Source organism: Limanda limanda, chromosome 2 (assembly GCF_963576545.1).
Source record: "Limanda limanda chromosome 2, fLimLim1.1, whole genome shotgun sequence".
Classification (NCBI taxonomy): Eukaryota; Metazoa; Chordata; class Actinopteri; order Pleuronectiformes; family Pleuronectidae; genus Limanda; species Limanda limanda.
Genome location: NC_083637.1, coordinates 22,674,319 through 22,693,333, shown reverse-complemented (window position 1 = coordinate 22,693,333; position 19,015 = coordinate 22,674,319). Strand labels below are relative to the sequence as shown.

Here is a 19,015-nt window from a genome sequence, read left to right as displayed (position 1 = left end):
TAATAAACAGTGGAGATCCTTCGTCCATCTTTATTTACAGTCTCTGGGAGAGGCGGTGGACTAGTGGCAGAAAACTTGGACTACTGGCAGAGAAGGGGTCTCTGGTTCGATGCTGGTTCGACTCCACGGTTCGTCTCCTCTGAGTTTTGGCGGAAACTTGCCTGGATGGTGTAACGAACCTGGACCTGTCCAAAGTTCAAAAGGACTCTTCTCCCTACCCTGTCTAGTGCCCCTGAGCAAGGCACCTTACTCCCCCAACATCTGCTCCCCGGGCGCCGTACCTGGCAGCCCACTGCTCTGCTCTGCAGTGTGTCCTGCACCAGATGGGTGAAATGCAGAGGACTAATTTCCCCAATGCATGAGTGTGTCTTTGCATGTTTGTGCATGTGTGTGGGATTAATAAAGTGTATCTTCTTCTTCTTTATGCATGCTCATTTTTAAGATAAATGAAAGTATGGTTAAATTTTGTAGTGTTACTCCATATCATACATAAAATAGTCCTACATCATCCTCTTGACATCTGCACGTAAATTAAGAGCCGTGGAAAAAACGAAAGGTCATTTGCATCTATACCTCAAGACGTTAGCGAGGAAAAAAGGTTTGTTTTTTTTCATTTGGGAGAACTGACCTTTTAAAATGGGAATCATTTCCTGACAGTAGTTTTAAATGGGCCAAAAGAAGGAAAGAAAAAGAAATAATGTGGACGAAAAGTCATGCAGAGAGAGAATATTGGAGCTTATGAGCAGTAATCTGTCAGGCAGAAGCAACATAATTACAGCTGTGTTCAGCTCCATTACAGTGCACTTCTGCCTCTGTTACCACCTACATTCTCTCCATACTCTGCCTAATTGCCTGCGCCTCATCACATAGAGACAGCTCATCGCGTTAAACAACATAATTGGCGGGGGGGTAGGTCCCGGTGGATAATGCAATTATTCAATAACACTACGCCACAAATACAAACACACATCAATGCCGACAGTATGGCCTTAATGAAAATGGGCAACACTCTGTCTTCCTGATAGACTTCATTATTGGTCATTTGAGCCTTAAGGATCAATAAAGTCTATACGTGATAAGTAGTATTTCTTAGATTTTTCAAATGATTTACTGTCACAGGGTCCACCCCGTCCCGCCCTTCGCCATACAACATGTTTTTCCCCAGGACAAACATACATGCGCAATTCCATGGAAATGTGTGGGCGGTAGAGAGAGAGGCACGTTCTCACTTCTGACACAGGATAAGGACAGGGAAAGAAAAGAGCTGTCGTCTCAAAGATGAAAAATTAAAGAGACAGACTTTCATTTCTCCTGCGTTGTAGGGTTGAGACAAAACATAATAATAGATTACTGTTATCAGGGATGTTGTTGAATTCATCAAAAGAAGAGCAGGAGGCTATTGGGTTAATAGCTGAAAGTGCAAAGTCCAGTCGGTAATTATCTTTCACTTCACTTCCACCTAATTTTTCACTGGTGAAAGAAGGGACGTATGTGTGACTGCATGTGTGTATATATTTATATTTATATATGTGTGTGTGTGTGTGTGTGTGTTTGGGAGCGCTATTCATGAGTTTTGATTTCAGGAATATTCCAAAGCAGAAGCAGTGACTCACACAGGCTGATTGTGACTATACAAATCTGTGAACATTGTTGTGGAGATATTTTCTCTCTGTCTATCTTTCACTCCGTCTCAATTCTCAATAACTCTCTTACACACACAAACACACACACACACACACACACACACACATTTGTGTATTCATCGGACGAAAAGCTTTTTCCCCTGAACTCTTATGTAAGAAAGATCCACCTCAGTTATTCAGAAGACTCCACGCTGCGGGTCAGTGACCGCAGCAGCTCACAAAAAGTGTTCAAGTAAAATTTAATAACATTAAGTATAATTAAATGGTGGGTGGCAAGGGGGAACAGTGTTTAGAGCTGTCGACTCACAGCAGGCTTTTGTTTCATTTGACCAGGAGTCTTTCTTTGTGTAGTTTGCATGTTCTTCCCTGTATTTTGCATGGGTTTTCTGCAGGTACTCCTATACTCACCAAGTTCAAAGACCTGTGGATTGGGCTTAGGTTCAATAGTACTCAATTGACCCTAGGTGTAAATGTGAGTGTGACTAGTTGTTTGTCTCTGTATGTTTGCCCTGTTATACACCGCCCTCTCGCCTATTTGCAATAGTCTGAGGGTCATAAGATCATATGACTTTGGACTTTTATTGTTTGACAGGAAGAGGATTTCTGTTCTGCCGAATTTTTGCTTCTTTATTTAAAAAAAAGGGAAAAAATGAATAACTGCCACAAAAGGCTTTCTAAAAAACTCAATTCAGATTTTGTGAATGCAAACACAACATCAAATTACAGCGGTAAATTTAACCCTGAGGCAGCGAGAAAAGCCATACTGCAGAACGTCTGGAGGATTTAATCACTGGCCTTCAACCTGAGGTGCTACGTCAATGGAAGCACCAGAGATTTACACAGACTGCAAAACCCATTTGGAGGCAGTCGAGTGATTATGTGCTGTCCTCCGCTCAGTGCTGTGGGTAAATTAAAAAAAATAGAAACATGCTGCTGAAAAAAACAAACTTTGATATAGCCCTGAAACACACGTTGGGTCAAAATACATTTTATTCACTCACCAGCTACTGTACATCACTGTTGATGGGATATCAGAGTAAAACGAATATGAGTTTGTATGTGGATTAGTACACATTTGGTGATACAATGATTAATTACGGCAGCAGGAGAGTGTGTGTGTGGCGGTGATTCATGCCCATGGTACAAGAACATGTCTTCCTTGCAAAAGGGCGTCTCACTGATGTCTTTTTTATAATGGTGCTGCACAGCACATATAGAGGAATAAGATATACCCAGATATAGGGGGACAGACAATACTTAGTCTGAGGAGTTAATTGTTGCTTTATGTCTTTTCATGGGATTTGCTGGCAGTATGAAAAACATAGAGGAAATAATATAAAACATAGAGACTCATTAAACTGTGAGTCAACGGAATGAGAAAAGCAAAAACCCTCAGGGGAGAGGGAAGCAGAGTGAAACCATTTTATTAATTATATGAGTCCATAGTTGCCTTGATAAGGAGGCATTCTGTATTACATACATTGGTGAAATCCTCTATGTATTTCATCATAAACAGTGGTACATTAATCTCTCAGATTAAAAACTGTTCTCTTTCTGTGTGAACGCTCAGCTGATGAGAGCTATATGCGGCCGTAAAGAGGAAAGTTATTACTGTGACAGCTCCAGACAGAAAAAAGGTCTGTTACAGGAAGAAAACTCTGCACCAGTTAATTTTATTGTTGTCATGTGAGGGAATGGTTGCTGGGCTTAGATCTATGATGGTGACAGCAATTCACGCTAATGGACACAAATACACTCACGAACAGAAACACATGTGAAAGCTCTTCAGCAGAAGCACAGAGACTGGAACAGAATGGAATTTGAAACGTTTTAGCCAAAAATGTTTCCACGGTCAAGGTGTTTTTTGCAGAAACGTTTCAGATTTCGTTTTGTTCTCCATCTGCGTGGGTGAAGATGACACCGCAGGAAAAGCCCTACACTTACACACATGGGGAAATCTTTATTTTTCCTTGAAGGCACCACGCCATTCTCCGACCCACTTCTCTCCACCGTCCAATCTCATCATCTGTGTGGCAACCATACAATTAATGTATACACTGTGAAAACAACAGTAAAGAGCTATTCTAATACGGTCTAACAATGTTTTTATTCTACACAGATACAAATGCATAAAATCAGCAATAGGATGTGTATTTAATTTAAATATTTAATGTAAATTAACATCCAAGGCCAGTTAGCAATTGAATAATCCTCTAAATAAAATCTATAATTTACAGGATTACAACTTTTATTTTATGGGTAATATTTTTAATATATGTAATATTTATGGCATTTACTCTTAATTTAAAACTGTAGAAACTGTGTAGAGAAATGTGAGAGAAAGAAACATTTTTGTAGACATTGTTTATCTCAGTGTTTTGTGTGAAACTCTGTAACCTGGTAATTTTCACGTTTATTAGTTTTTCTATATGATGAGGAATAAATGTGATTTTTGGTTAATGAGACCAACAACTGACAAATGAACAGCTTAAAACAAGAGTGTTAGTTCCTGTCTGATTGGGTTTGTGTATAACTGACAATGTGGAGGTTCATGGATTATATCAAAACAGCAGTGATGTGGCGTTTGATCACACACGGGTTGTGAGATAAGGCAAAACCAAAATCGTGTTCATTGACATCTTCATTATTTCACTCCATCTCTCTTTCTGTTGAAGGTGAAACACACACACACACACACACACACACATGCTGTCTCCTGCTAACAAGCTTCTCCATATTGTGTGTGTGCGAGATAGGGCCGAGGCTGCCTCATGTGTTGGGCCTCCTCTAAATTCTGGTCCCCCCCGACCGCCATCCTCCCAGCATCAGTGGGATGTCCCAGGTGTGTCTCCCCTTGGCCTTGCTCATGCTCTGCAGCTGCACTAAGGTACGGCCTCTCTCTCTCTCTCTCACACCCCCACACAGCCTGGGATGTGCCCTTGATTCATTACACACACCGACAGTCTATGAAATCAGACACGAAGCTTCAGACAGTTTTGACTTCCTCCAGGTTTCCTCTACTAACTCCTTGGAGCTTGTGAAAGAGAAGTGGAGCAGCTACAGGAACCAGTGCCTGGACTACCTCAACACCACGCCCCCCGCCACAGGTGAGCCCCTCTCCCCCCAGCGTGAGCTCATGTCTGCATGACAGCTGCACACAGGCGAGGGAAGTGAGTGTGACCTACAGAGAGCCTTCAGCACGTATTTCACAGATGTGCTCTCCACCGCAGGGCTGGTGTGTAACAGGACATTCGACCTGTACGCCTGCTGGCCTGATGGACTCCCAGGAACCACTGTCAATGTCTCCTGCCCATGGTTCCTGCCATGGCACCGTAAAGGTCTGTTTGTGAGTGTGTGCAGTCACAATGGGTGGTTGTTTATATATCTGCCTGCATGCAAGACAGAAGAGATGATTACTGTGATTACACAATCATGCAACATACACACAACATATTTTGCTGTATTCATAATATTAACAAATTGTTCAAATGGTTGTATTTAATGTACATGGTGTTACTTGTAGTGATACAGGGAATAATCACTTGACTCTGCTGTTAAGATTTTTGCAGCATTTAGCTTCTAAATAATATATTGTTATAACCCTCTCACAGCAACATCTTCTAGCAGCTACTACTAGGTTAAAATCTTCCAATTCAGAGGCCACCATCTTGGAGGACACAAAGGCTGAACCAAAATGAGACGGTCTAGTCAACCAAGGATTTGCTTGTTTCTATCTTACTTACATACTACTTGCCCATCCTGATACACCCATTTTGCAAACGTTCCTGCTCATGTTGGAACGTTTTCAGTGCGGAGCAGACGTTTCAATGGACAGGACCAACGACTGACTGTGTAATGATCAATAGATCTGTCCCGTCTGACCTGTAGTTGTCAGATGTGTCACTGTAATAATGTTGGTTGATAGCTGATGTTAATGTAAGAACGTTAGTTGATATTGTTTGTCACTGAAATAATGTTGGTTGATGGCTGATGTTAATGTAAGAACGTTAGTTGATATTGTTTGTCACTGTAATAATAACGTTGTTTGACTGCTAATGACGTAGCGGGTACTGTCCCAATTCCTAGGGGAAAGATTTTCTAGCCCCACCCCTGGTTCCATTTGGAGGGGGACACTTCCCAGCAAGGGGCACAAGCATCAGACGGTTTTGTCTGGTCGGTTGTCACCGCCATTATCGGTTTGAAAAACAGTTCACAAAAGTGCAATGACTACAGGAAGACCTAAAAAGATTTTTCACGATGGTCTGAAAATAATCCCCACATTGGATCATTCATTGCTCAGGGATAAAAAGGAAACAGTCGATTTTGTGAATTGAGACACAGCTGAGACCAGACGCACGTTCATATGTTGACTGACAACTTTAGCTTTAAAGTATTTTCAATAAACAAACTTATAAAATAAAATATAAAATATTTCCCTCTCAATGCTAAAGGTTTGTACAGCTGAGCGAGAAGTTTTTCTGACTTGTTAGACCTATAAAAACTGCCAGGATACAGTGATGTGATTACATGCTGTAATTAAAGTCCTCCTTCAGAGAAGTGAATGGAGAGTGCTTTACAAAGGAAACGCTGATCATTACATGTCCTTGTCATTCAGAGGGATGAAAGAAGCCAGGAATGTGTTGGGTGAACTGTGGAATCAGAAAGTGTGCAGTGGGTTTAGTCATCGAGTGGATGGAGTATTAATTGGATAGGAAGGCCACATGTTAGTTTAGCTGTCACTGTGCTGCAGTGTCTGCCTGAGAATGGCTTCACGCTGGGTCTCAGACGGCAGCGTGAACACGTGTCCTGTGGAGCTGCCTCAGTCATTTGCAATTGACGTGAAGTCTTGTGTTGTTCCACAGCATGGAGAGTCCAGATCTGATCATATGTTGCTCTTTTTTTGTTGATTGATCATTTTCATGTTCAGGTTTGATCCGGGAGGCTGTGAATAGGTGGTAAGTGGAGCTTGTCTCTGTTACATCCTGTGTGAGCTGGCAGGAGTCTCTCCATCTCCATCGATTGGAAAGAGATGACGTCCAACACAGTTTCTCAGTGTTTGCCTCTGTTCCACCACATTTCATTTGTTTTAGTATTAGTATTTTTGGACAGAGGTTTGAATTTCGTGTCGGATTTCAGCATTTAGGATTTTATCTCATCTTCGTGCCGTGAACGGTTTCGACCACAGAACAATTTTCATGGGGAAATAGATTTCAACAGGTACATTTTTTGTGCAACACGTATTTTCAGATGCAGCAAAGTTAGTCATATATGTTTAGTTTTTTAAAGGCCATTAAAGGGGAAAAAATCTGAGATTTCGAGGATTAATTGATAATATTATGATAATTTGACAAGGATTAATTCATAATATAAACAAATATTATCCCCCAAATTTGAGGTCAATAATGGCCCTTAAACTCAGTCATAGGAAAGTGTACTTTCTAATGATGTGTGTGTGTCTCTGTGTGTGAACAGTTCAACAGGGTCTGGTGTACAGAGTCTGCAGAGAAGACGGTCAGTGGGCAAAGAAGAACACCAGCGAATGTGAGGACGACCCCGGTGAGGTGTGTGTGTACACCATACAGTGTGTGTGAGTGTGTGCATGTGTGTGTATGAAGATTTAAGTCACTGTTACCATTAATGAAGCTGCTAGCAGTGGCAGATGGCTCAACAATATTGTAACTTTCACTTACTTGACAGTTTAACATGACAAGATGTGAAATGACTCAGCGTGTGAACGTCCTCCCATCTGTTCAAATAGGACCTCGTTTTTTCCCCTTTTTTTATCCAAATTTAATCTTCTTTGTGTGTGTGTGTGTTGGTTTTGCAGCAGCAGTATGGACGCATCCTCAGTCAGTTACGGATCATGTACACAGTGGGCTATTCTCTCTCCCTGGGAGCTCTGCTACTGGCACTGGGAATCCTCATCACCTTCAGGTAGAACATGTACGAAGAGGAAAGAAGGGAAGGATTAATGAAAAGAAAAAGGAAAGGATTGAATAGAGAGGGCAAGTATGAGAGAAACAAAGGAGGGAACCAAGGAAAGACGGGTTAGGGTCAGGAGGTGACAGTTGGAAGTAGGTCACAGTAAGAAAAAAAATGAAGCAACGAATGAAAGGAGAGAACCATAACTTAGGTAAGGATTGATGAAAGGAACAAGAGAAGGAAAGACAGAAGTGGGACAATGATGAGCGAAAGAACAAAAGAGGGACAAATTTAAGAATGAATGACATGAGCTGTGTCCCAATTCAGGAGCCACGTAAGTCCCAAAGGCCGAACTGACCTAGTCTGGTCTACGAAGGATTTCTGTGATCTGCGTCTCCTGCTTGTCCTGCCCTTACCGCTGTCGCCTAGCAACAGAGTTGTAGTTGAACAGGACCAGAAGGTTTGAAGGCCCCTTGGTTCACTGTTCCGTTGAGTTGAAGCCTGATACATACAATCAAGCGTACAAATCAGATGTTATGGACCCATCACTTGCCAATGCCTTTATCTCTTTGAACCACAGTTTGTCACCTGAGCAAAATTAATCCTGGGACAGTCTGGTCTGAGGAGGATCCACCAGTTGGATCCTTTGCAGCATTTGAAGGAGAATTCGAAATGGGACAGCCTAGTCATTCAGTATTGACATGCAATCTCTTTTCCCTGTATTGGGACACAGCTATTGATTGAAGGAAGGAAAGAAGGGAGGAAGGGAGGAAGGAAGGAAGGAAGGAAGGAAGGAAGGAAGGAAGGAAGGAAGGAAGGAAGGAAGGAAGGAAGGAAGGAAGGAAGGAAGGAAGGAAGGAAGGAAGGAAGGAAGGAAGGAAGGAAGGAAGGAAGGAAGGAAGGAAGGAAGGAAGGAAGGAAGGAAGGAAGGAAGGAAGGAAGGAAGGAAGGAAGGAAGGAAGGAAGGAAGGAAGGAAGGAAGGAAGGAAGGAAGGAAGGATGGAAGGAAGGACACATGTGGTAAGAGGGAGGGAAAGAACAAAGCAGTGAACCCAACATGTAAAACTCCAATCAAAGCCATCACACACTGTGACTCCTCTGCTGCAGGAAGCTCCACTGTATGAGGAACAACATCCACATGAACCTGTTTGCCTCCTTCATCCTGAGAGCCATGTCCATCCTGGTGAAAGACGCCCTGCTCACCCTCACTCTGGACCCCAGGAGCAGCAGCGACACGCGGACACATGCTTGGGTCAGCACACTCTGAATTGTTCAAGTGACTCAGTTAATTCAACTGAGCTGAAGCAGAGTGTTTGTCAGTCCCGTGTGAAGCCCTGACTGCAAGTGACCTTTTCTGCTTTTGCACCTTATCTTAATTCTTGTTCACACCGTCCCTGTCCTGTGTGCCCGTCAGGCTGTGATGTGGTGCCGTGGTGCCATGGTGATGATGCAGTACAGCGTGATGGCCAACAACTATTGGCTGCTGGTGGAGGGCATATACCTGCACAGCCTGCTGGTCATCACAGTGTTCAGCGAGAGGAAGTATTTCTTCATTTACCTGGCCATCGGCTGGGGTAAGAACCAACTCGTCCACTCACACTGACAGGAAATCATCATGTATAGCTCTCCTGAAACACACAACGCAGATTGTGAGAGAGACACTGCACAGAGATCGACAAACAGTGCCCTGACAGATCAGGTGTTAGCATTACACAGTCATCAACAACAGGAAGTATCAAGTAAGATGTGTGAGATTCTTTATTGTTGTTGTACTGCTGCAGACAACAACCCAACAAAGATTTAGTTGCAGTCTCTAAAATTTTAAAGGTGTTTTTCCACCCTATGGCTGTTTGCCTCTTCTGACCAGCGCAGCTTCAGTCTAGATTAAATCAAATCAATTAATTTGTGAGTGTAAGTGAACATTTGAGCTGAATTTGAAAAAAATTATCTCGAGGTGTTCTTAAGATAACCCACCCAATAGGAAGAAGAGCTTTTGACCACCAAAATCAAATCAGTTCATCAATGACTCCAAATTAACGTTTGTACCCAAAACCTGTTCTGTGGTCACCTTCCATTTGACATTCCACCACCGTAATCACATAATTTCTTCCGTTAGTCCAACTGAATATTTGATTAAAGTTCCTCAAGACATTTTTAAAATATTTTGATCAAAAGAATGGGAGTGATGAATAGATGAATCGACGGACATTATGCCCTCTGCCACTAGCCTTTGACATCACATCCAATCTCCATGTTTTCTGTTAACTCGGGTTTCCTCCCTCGTTCTCAGGTGCACCACTCATCTTCGTGTTGCCGTGGATCACAGTGAAATATCTGTATGAGAACGAGGAGTAAGTTTAATCCACTTCCTAATAACGTCTAATGGTCTTTACTTTTGAGTTCCTTAAATCTTCTAATACTCCTGTGTATGAATATGTGAAGTGTCTTTGGATACAGAAAGAACATCTTAATTTTAATGATAACTACAAATTGCTTGTGTGTGTGTAGGTGCTGGGAGAGGAATATTAACATGGGATATTGGTGGATCATCCGCTCTCCTATTCTGTTTGCTTATCTGGTAAGTCTCATGTCCCCTTATTCTCCGTCTGGCATTTTTGTAATTGAACAAAATGATGTAAGAGATTCAGACAAAGAAGTCCAGGGACACACACACACACACGCACACACTACCGCTGACTTGACCACTTGTGTCTTGGCAGATGTTGTGAATATATGAGTACATAGAGCAGGCAGCTTAGGACAAAGGGTCAAATAAACACATAAGAACACTTTTCTTTCTTTCTTTTTAAGTAATGTGACTAATTCCTGACGTTCATTCTTGTGTATCAGTACCACTATGATCTCACCACACTAAAACCATTGACAGAACACTGCACTGTGCTGTCAAGTGCAGCCTCTAATGGGTCTAATGTTGTGTAGGAACAATTCATTCATTCTTGAGCAAAGTATTGAGGAAGAAGGAATGTGACATGAGATTATCTGCAGACTCTGTGCATATAATATAATGTCCAATTACTCTGTCAAAGTATTTTCAATGAATGAATTGATTGATGATCAATCAAACAATTCATTAATATAACACATTTAATCAAAATGCATGTTAAAAAACAGCAAGTGCCGACCAAAGTAAACTGAAGTCCAGATATTTTGTGAGAATTTTGTTCCTGCCTGTGACCTTGCGACAAATTCATCATAAGTTTAAGACAACAGTTTTTACTTTTAAAATTGAGATGTGCTCGAACAGGGAACTCCCAACCTGATGCTGGTGACACAGGAAGTAGGTAATGACTGACAGTTGTATTTGTAGTGCTGGCCACATCGTTGCAGCCGAGCTGAAAAGGGTTGAGTTATTCCAACATGTTGCAGATGAAAACGCTGCAGACACCGGAGATGAAGCGCTGAGAGCTGAAGGTGTTTGTGGACCCACACAAAGTAATAAAGGGCAGACTCTTAGAAATCTGCATTAAAAAACACCAGAACGTGAACGATCTAGTGATGAAGCATTTGACAGACTGATCCTTAATAACTGAGTTTGAAATGAATCAAACGTTTATCACACACTCATCCAGAGAGAAGATTTTCAAATCTGTGTCATGTTTCATGCAAACATGTTCACGTCTAAATGGAAAAACTGTGATTTTCGTTTGTAAACAATTTTTTATCTTTGTTCTTTTTCGCTTTACAAGGAGTAACCACAAGTTTTACAATTTGTTTCATATGCTCAAAAAAATAACAATCTCATTAAACAAAAATACAGTTAGTTGTTTTTTTTGTTCACTCCAATTTACCCAACTCACAACCCTATATCTCTCCACCAAATGTAACAGCTTTATTACATTGAGAATCTAACTGTGGCTTATTATAATATTAATTAAACACAATAATTAAATACATTTGTTATTAAAATTAATTCATAATAATACATATTAATTATTTTTATTTCAACATTCCCCATTCTATTTTGGAAGCTTGACAGGTGAAAGTGGATATTAATTTATATGGATTTGCACCCCACTTTCACACATACAGACACACACACCCACCCACCCACACACACACACACACACACACACACACACACACACACACACACACACACACACACACACAAGCACACACACACACACACAGACACACACGTACACACAAGGAATCAAGTTGTAGACTTCCTCTCGTGTTTCCTGCCTCTTGTTCCCATAGAGACACACTTATAAGCATGCAAGTGCATATTTATAGTAACAGTCACGACCTCACAAAAACAGTTCCTGCACTAAGTCGTGCAGTGGTGTACAAACAGTGTGGAAAAACTCTCTTTATTGTATCAGGTGAAACAGTTGTTGCATGGTTGTGTAACAGATGTCCCATGTCATCCTACAATAATCCCTAACACAATCCTGCAGTTCAACGATCTCCACACACACACACACACCTCAATAAGCTGTGTTTGCGTGCAGTCTCACACACATTGTGATCAAGTGCAGAACCCCCTCTGATGACAGAGAACATTAATTATTACAGCACTCATAACGCTCCAAGTTTGGTAAAATGTGCATTTTGTCCCGATGATGTGTTTGTGTGTGTGTGTCTGTGTGTGTGTGTGTGTGTGTGTGTGTGTAGGGCCAGGTCAAATCCAACAGATCACAAAAAATACTCAGGATTTACTAAATGACAGTCCAGTTATGGGCATTTTAGGCAGCCTCTCTCTCTCTCTCTCTCTCTCTCTCTCTCTCTCTCTCTCTCTCTCTCTCTCTCTCTTCCTCTCCTTATCGCTTAAACATATTTTGCTTACATGACTGCCTCCACTTAAATTCTCTTCTCTTCTTATTATAGATCAACTTCTTTATTTTTATCAGCATCATAAAGATCCTGATGTCTAAACTCAGAGCTCATCAGATGAGATACACTGACTACAAGTTCAGGTGAGAGAACTCCGTCCCATTTCTACATGGGGGGGGGGGTTGATGGAGATTTTTGCCAGGCAGATGGTGTCCAGTGGTGCTCGGTGAGAACGATGAGTCTGAACCACGACAAAGCTGCCGGCCAGATCATGAGCAGAAATAATACTGCAATATTCTGAAGGCCTGAAGAGAAGGTGGTGATTAATCCCTATTTATGGAATTTTAATACACTGATTACAGCTGCTTTAAAATCTTGGAAGTAAACAGTTTAGCAATTTGCATTTAATTTCAGAATTACTATACTGAAGAGCATTATCTTCATATAAATGTTAATACCACTTAAAGTTTTGTAATCATTTAATACTGTCAATTCTCAAAACACCTCGATGACGGTGAGTCAATAGGATGAAGGTCGTACGTTAGTAAAATGAGTTGCAGCTGACCGTTCTAGTTTCTTGTAATATAATCTTTGCAACTGTTCCTCATTTTCTTTCTCGGTTCCAGACTTGCAAAGTCCACTCTGACTCTCATCCCCCTGCTTGGGATTCACGCCATCCTTTTCACCTTCGTCATCGACGAGTCGGTTCCCAAAGGCTCCATGCTGCGTCTCATTCGTCTGTTCTGTGACCTCCTGTTCAACTCCTTCCAGGTGAGAGTCGACATTACAGGCAAACCTAACACCCTTCTATTTCATAAAATATTGAACATGAATATGTTTCCACGTGTCGTTTTGGATGTAGAAGATGAATCCTAGGGGACTTGTTTCTTTAATGTATATGTACTTTCAGATAACTTTGATTATAATAAAACTGGGTGCTTGGCTCTTTTTTCATTTATGTGTTCAGTCAAATTGCAAGTCTTTATCCATTTTACTGGAGTTCTACTGCAAAATGTTTCCCCACTTTCAAATTGGGAAAATGTAATCATCTGGACTTGTAGGAAAACCACAATACAAATTGATAAATAATGAAGAAACAGTAGGACCTCTTTGTAGTTAAAGGTGCATTGTGTCATTTTCTCATAAACAAGTAATGGTTCTGTTTACATACAGAATGTATTGTGTACCAGAGAAGACCGGCAATCATTTTAATTCATTTAATCTTTCATTTCCATCTTTGCAAAGCTGATTTCTTGAAAAGTGTGACACTAGCCAGTCATCGTCTTCCATCCCTGGCTTAGTTATGCATTGTTTTACACACACGCACACACACACACACACACACACACACACACACACACACACACACACACACACACACACACACACACACACACACACACACACACACACACACACACACACACACACACATGCACACACACACACACACACACACACACACACACACACACACACACACACATGCACACATACACACACACACACACACACACACACACACACACACGGCAAAGGTCAAGGCTATAGTATCTCAAGTCGGCCTTTAAGGAATTTCTTCAAATTTTGAAATCTTGGAACTCATTCAATTTCAGTGTTCACATATATATATATATATATGTATATATAATATCCAAAAGATCAAAAAACTGCTGGTATGTTGTTTAGTATCTAATATAGATAAAATACTAAAAGTCCACTTTCCATTGCAGGGCCTGCTGGTCGCCATTCTCTACTGCTTCGTCAACAAGGAGGTAAGACAGATGTGCCTGCATGTCAAGAACAATCCTAATTTAATTTCTGCTATAGCTACACCTCCTTCCTTTCCTTTTGTAATGAAGGGGAATTATACATTCTTCATCCTCAGTGTTCCTGTTGCTGGCTTTATCCGTCTATAACTTAAAAGCTCCATCTTTGCTCAGGCCCCACTTTATTATTTTGTCTACAAAGTGGGATGGACAGAACATCATCCATTTGCTAATCTCAATATTATGTAACGTATTCTTTGGCAGGAGACGTCCATCTAATAAAGTGCTCTGTGCTCTTATTAATCTTCATCATATACTTCCATGTGTCTGTCCGCCCACTACTCTCTCTGCCGTCCCATAATCCCTCAGGTGCAGTCTGAGATGCTAAAAAAGTGGAAGAGGTGGAAGCTGGGTAAGGACATTGATGAGGAGTACCGCCACACCCACAGCCACACGCCCCACGCCAAGAGTGGCAGCATCGCTGCTGGCAATCTGCCTGATGACCCCAGTGGCGACTCGCCACGCCTTAACAATACCACCAGACGCCCATCATGCGCTATCGCACAGGAGGAAAACCGCCGGCTGGTCGTCTCCTACAGTAACGGGACGGGGAAGGGCCGGTCCGCCAAGGGCAAACACTCCCTGCAGTTCTCTTTCCGGCCACGCCGCGGCCTCTGCAGCCATGGTAGCACCACCACAGAGGACGTGTGCCTGGAAGAGAGGGCGCACTGCCACCTGTACTCTCTGAAAGGAGAGGAGACCAATGTCTGAGAACAAGCAGACGTCAGAGAAATCACACTGATTGTGCTGAAGAGGAGAATTAGGAAGTGACCTCCGGGGATCAGGAGGTTAACATCTGCATAATGCTACAGGAAATATGTTTTCACCTGCCTGGCTGCCAATTCATATTTATTGGTTTTAGGACCTTGAGCAAAAAAACAATCGATGACTTCAAGCATCAGGAATAATTTAGCTCTGTGATGTTACAGTGCGTGTGTGTATGTGTTTGTATGATTTCGTTTCGGCCCTCCGACCTTGTCCAAATCTTTCCATCTGTGCAGTTGTTGCCATTGTGAATCATGCTTGTGTTGTGTTACTGTTTGCAGCAACGCACGCTTGTGGTACTTTCCCACAAAAAAAATATTCTTTGTTTTGTTTTGTCTTATTTTTTCTTTTCTGGTTTTATGAGCCCAAATGTGGACGACAGTTTAAATCCTGATGCCTCGAAACTGTAATAAAGAAGGGAGCGAGCTAATCACTGGGGACGACTGACTACTATAACACAGTGTTTGCCATCAGCCTCAAAGCGGACGGACTCTGTCATCATCAAGACTGTGCTCTGATATTAAGCTTAAAGCCTACAAGAAAATAATTATAGTACAATATTGTGCATTTCACGTCAATTGTGCGAAGCGCAAAATCCATTCTTTCTTGTTTTGTTTCAGAGCTATTCCTCTTTTTTAAACAGGTTCTCCTGTCTGAATGTATACGACCAATGGAGAAATATGTAACACTTAAACAATGTGTTTAACTGTATGTATGCTAGAGTCGCTCAGTGATGAGACTTAATTTTAAAATTGTATTCGCCTTCACACACTCAGAAAGTTGTATTATCATCATCATCATCATCATCATCATCATCATCATCATCATCATCATCATCATCATCATCATCATCATCATCATCATCATCATCATCATCATCATCATCATCATCATCATCATCATCATCATCATCATCATCATCATCATCATCATCATCATCATCATCATCATCATCATCATCATCATCATCATCATCATCATCATCATCATCATCATCATCATCAATCATCTGGCTCCAGTCACCATCCCTGCAGCTGCCCATTAAGCCAGGTATTCAGTATTGTTTAGAAATGAGGGCAAAGGTAGAAAATATTTTTTTCTTTTGCACAGAATACGATATGCACTGATGAGAGGAGTCCTTTTTAAAGTGAACATTTTACATTTCACAACATAATGTGAATATTCTGTGTCGAAAAGAGCACCACATTGCCAATGGAGGAACAGTTTCCTTTTTGTATTTCTTGACTAAAGATGTGCCTCACGGCGCCACTGTCATTACTTTCATTTCAGGAAACACGATAAATCAGGTTTAGGGAATTCATTTTCAGTGAAGAAATGGACTTGATTGAATTGTCAATCGATTTGAAATCACGATGGAGCCGAACAAGGATATTCATGAATTCCTGATAAAGTTCTAGATCAAGCACGGAAAACATATGTTGTTTGAAGCGTAGAAGAGTGCACTGTATAATGTAAATATGAATAAAAAGTGAATACTATAAAGACAGAGAGGGGGATGGGTGGAGGGATTCATTGTTCTGTGTTTTTGCTTGCAGTCCAGGTGACTCAACGTTGAAATTGAACATGACTAATTACCCTGAGAATAGACGAGAGTTTTTTTTGCAGAACCTGATTGTGCCTCTCTCCTTTTATTTAAACTGTTATTAAAGAGTGAAAGCGTAAGGTTTTACATAAAAAGCCAAATTGTTGTGTCTCATGTGTCTCGATGTGGATCCAATTAAAGTGAATTCTGTCAGCAAATAAAAAAGTGTCAGTATGTACTGTGTCAATATGAGAACCAGACACGAGTGGTGGAGATACATTCGCTCTTTTGCTTGTATGGAGTGAGTCTTCTGATCAGGAGCTGACATGCATCTACCTACTAATTGCACAAATAGTCTCTCTGTCTGTGGAACGCATATCTAGCTTATTGTTAAATTTGGTGCAATTTGGACACACAATTAAATAAATGTACAGCATGCAATGTATGAAAAAATACAACAATTTGAACCAAAGTGAATCATTAAAATGTACATGTAAGCCACACAGTGCTAAATGACTATCAATCTTCATTGCAGAAAAAACAGACAGGACGAGCACGCTGTTTTCCAACTTCACTTTCCGTGATTTACTGATTCTAAAAAGCTCTGCACACAATGTCCAGCAGCACACAAACAATAAACAGTGACAGTATATTGTAGATTTGTTCAAGAAGGACTCACTAATGACAAGGAATAATTCAGAAGAATAGACACAGGTCAAACAAACAATCCATTCCAAACAAGCAGATTTCGAACGTGCTGTGCACTTCAAATTTGTGACATAAAAGTGAAGAAAGTAACTGATATAATGTGGAGGGTTCCACTGCAGAAAATCGTACTGCATGTTCGTTTATGATCTGAAAAATAAGACGAATAAATTGAAAACAAATTCCTCCTGTGAGTGCTCACGTGTGCATATTATTGCACAGTCATTCCACACCATGCTCGACTGCAAAGCCGATCACTGGACCTGTTATCAATCAACGGGTTTCCATTGGAGATTACTGCAGCATTAAATTATAAACTCATGTCAGTCTTGATGTGCAGAAGCTAATAAGTTGTCAGGGGATGAATTATAGATTGGCCAAGCACACGTGTACAATAACGTGTGTGTGTGTGTGTGTGTGTGTGTGTGTGTGTGTGTGTGTGTGTGTGTGTGTGTGTGTGTGTGTGTGTGTGTGTGTGTGTGTGTGTGTGTGTGTGATTGATTGATCTGGGAACCTCTGTGAAAACACCTCCCTCATCATGCTTGTATATAAACCACTGGAACTACAGGCGGCTCTGTCTGAGAGGCAGGATGAAGCCACCAGAGAATATTCACTATATTATAATGTCTCACAGGGGGAATCACCTGAATGACACGACAGAAAATATGGTTATGACTACACGATAACACAACAATATATGGAAGATATTAGAGGTTTTGAGACCATAAAAAAATCCCACGCAAATTAAATTATCTGAATCACATTAGTGCCTGGAGTGGGTGTTTTGCACATTTTCAGAATAATCAGGGTTATTTGTAATATTAGATATGAATAACTGCATCAGTAGTTTCATAATGGACTGTACCCATGCTTAAAAAATGCACTAAAATAGCATTTTAGCAGAATTTTTTTGGTGTTAGATATAACAGATCATTACAGGATGGTAAAGTAGCGGCAAATGTGGTCTCAACAACCTTATAACCAACAATTAAAAAAATGTTTTGTTATTTTAGACAAAGACATGAGAAATAGTTTGCTAGGTCTAATCATGGAGTTGCAAGTTAAAATTAAATAAAAAACGAAATTGATCACAAAATAAAATTGAGTAGCTACACTTTTGATTCATTTTTTTAAAGCTTGTCTAATTTAAATTAGTTTACAAATTTCGCAAAACTTTGCTGCAAAGGGAATTCTTGTGGGCAGACAGACTGTGCAGTGATGCTTGCAGAAGCGAGTGCCAGCATCAATAACTTTGGATACACTGAGTAACATCATCTGGATGTGAAAATACAGATTAGGCATTTTGTTAACTTGTCCGAAAACCTGTTTCACATGTGTATATCATTACTTGTAACTCTGAGAGCACAGAATAATAGTGTTGTCTTATGTTCAGCTAAAGACTCATTAGTGAAAAGACAGTATCACTGCAAAAGCATAATTATACTTATCTTCTAAAGTCTGCTTTTGCAAACACTTACAAAACAAGTGTTTGGACCAAACAAGGTGTGAAAGTGCTTCAATTTACTATTGACAAGCAAACGGTTTAGCGTATTTTCTAGCTCAGGCAAAAAAATTTAAAACCCAAGCTAAGACATCACTAAAGCAAACTCTTGATTTTGTACGTACCCACACAGGCAGCATCCATTTAAGGACTGTCATATTCTTCTAACTACCAGGAGCAGCTAATGCTCCCATGGGCATATGTGAAGTCTGCAGGGAGGATTATGGAAAATACATTATAACCATGAAGGGTCAGTGAAAACATATTGCAGTGTCCAGAAATCCACACATCCTCCACAAAACTCTCAGGA

General features: G+C 40.8%; 1 protein-coding gene across 1 annotated transcript; it reads left to right on the top strand.

The window, feature by feature from the left end:
* The first annotated feature begins 4,476 nt into the window (after positions 1-4,476).
* gcgrb (glucagon receptor b) lies at positions 4,477-14,902 on the top strand. Its single transcript, XM_061094439.1, has 13 exons — positions 4,477-4,530; positions 4,654-4,750; positions 4,874-4,981; positions 7,116-7,204; positions 7,471-7,577; positions 8,673-8,817; positions 8,980-9,139; positions 9,856-9,916; positions 10,074-10,143; positions 12,417-12,505; positions 12,989-13,133; positions 14,096-14,137; positions 14,501-14,902. Exons 1-13 carry the CDS (start codon positions 4,477-4,479, stop codon positions 14,900-14,902), a joined length of 1,569 nt encoding a protein of 522 aa, XP_060950422.1.
* The last annotated feature ends 4,113 nt before the right edge of the window (positions 14,903-19,015 follow it).

Excerpts from the sequence above, each read along its gene's own strand:
- gcgrb (XM_061094439.1), top strand. The coding sequence starts at position 4,477 with ATGTCCCAGGTGTGTCTCCCCTTGGCCTTGCTCATGCTCTGCAGCTGC. Across the intron at positions 4,982-7,115 it reads CCTGCCATGGCACCGTAAAG|TTCAACAGGGTCTGGTGTAC; the intron begins GTCTGTTTGTGA and ends GTGTGTGAACAG. Across the intron at positions 9,140-9,855 it reads TTACCTGGCCATCGGCTGGG|GTGCACCACTCATCTTCGTG; the intron begins GTAAGAACCAAC and ends CCTCGTTCTCAG.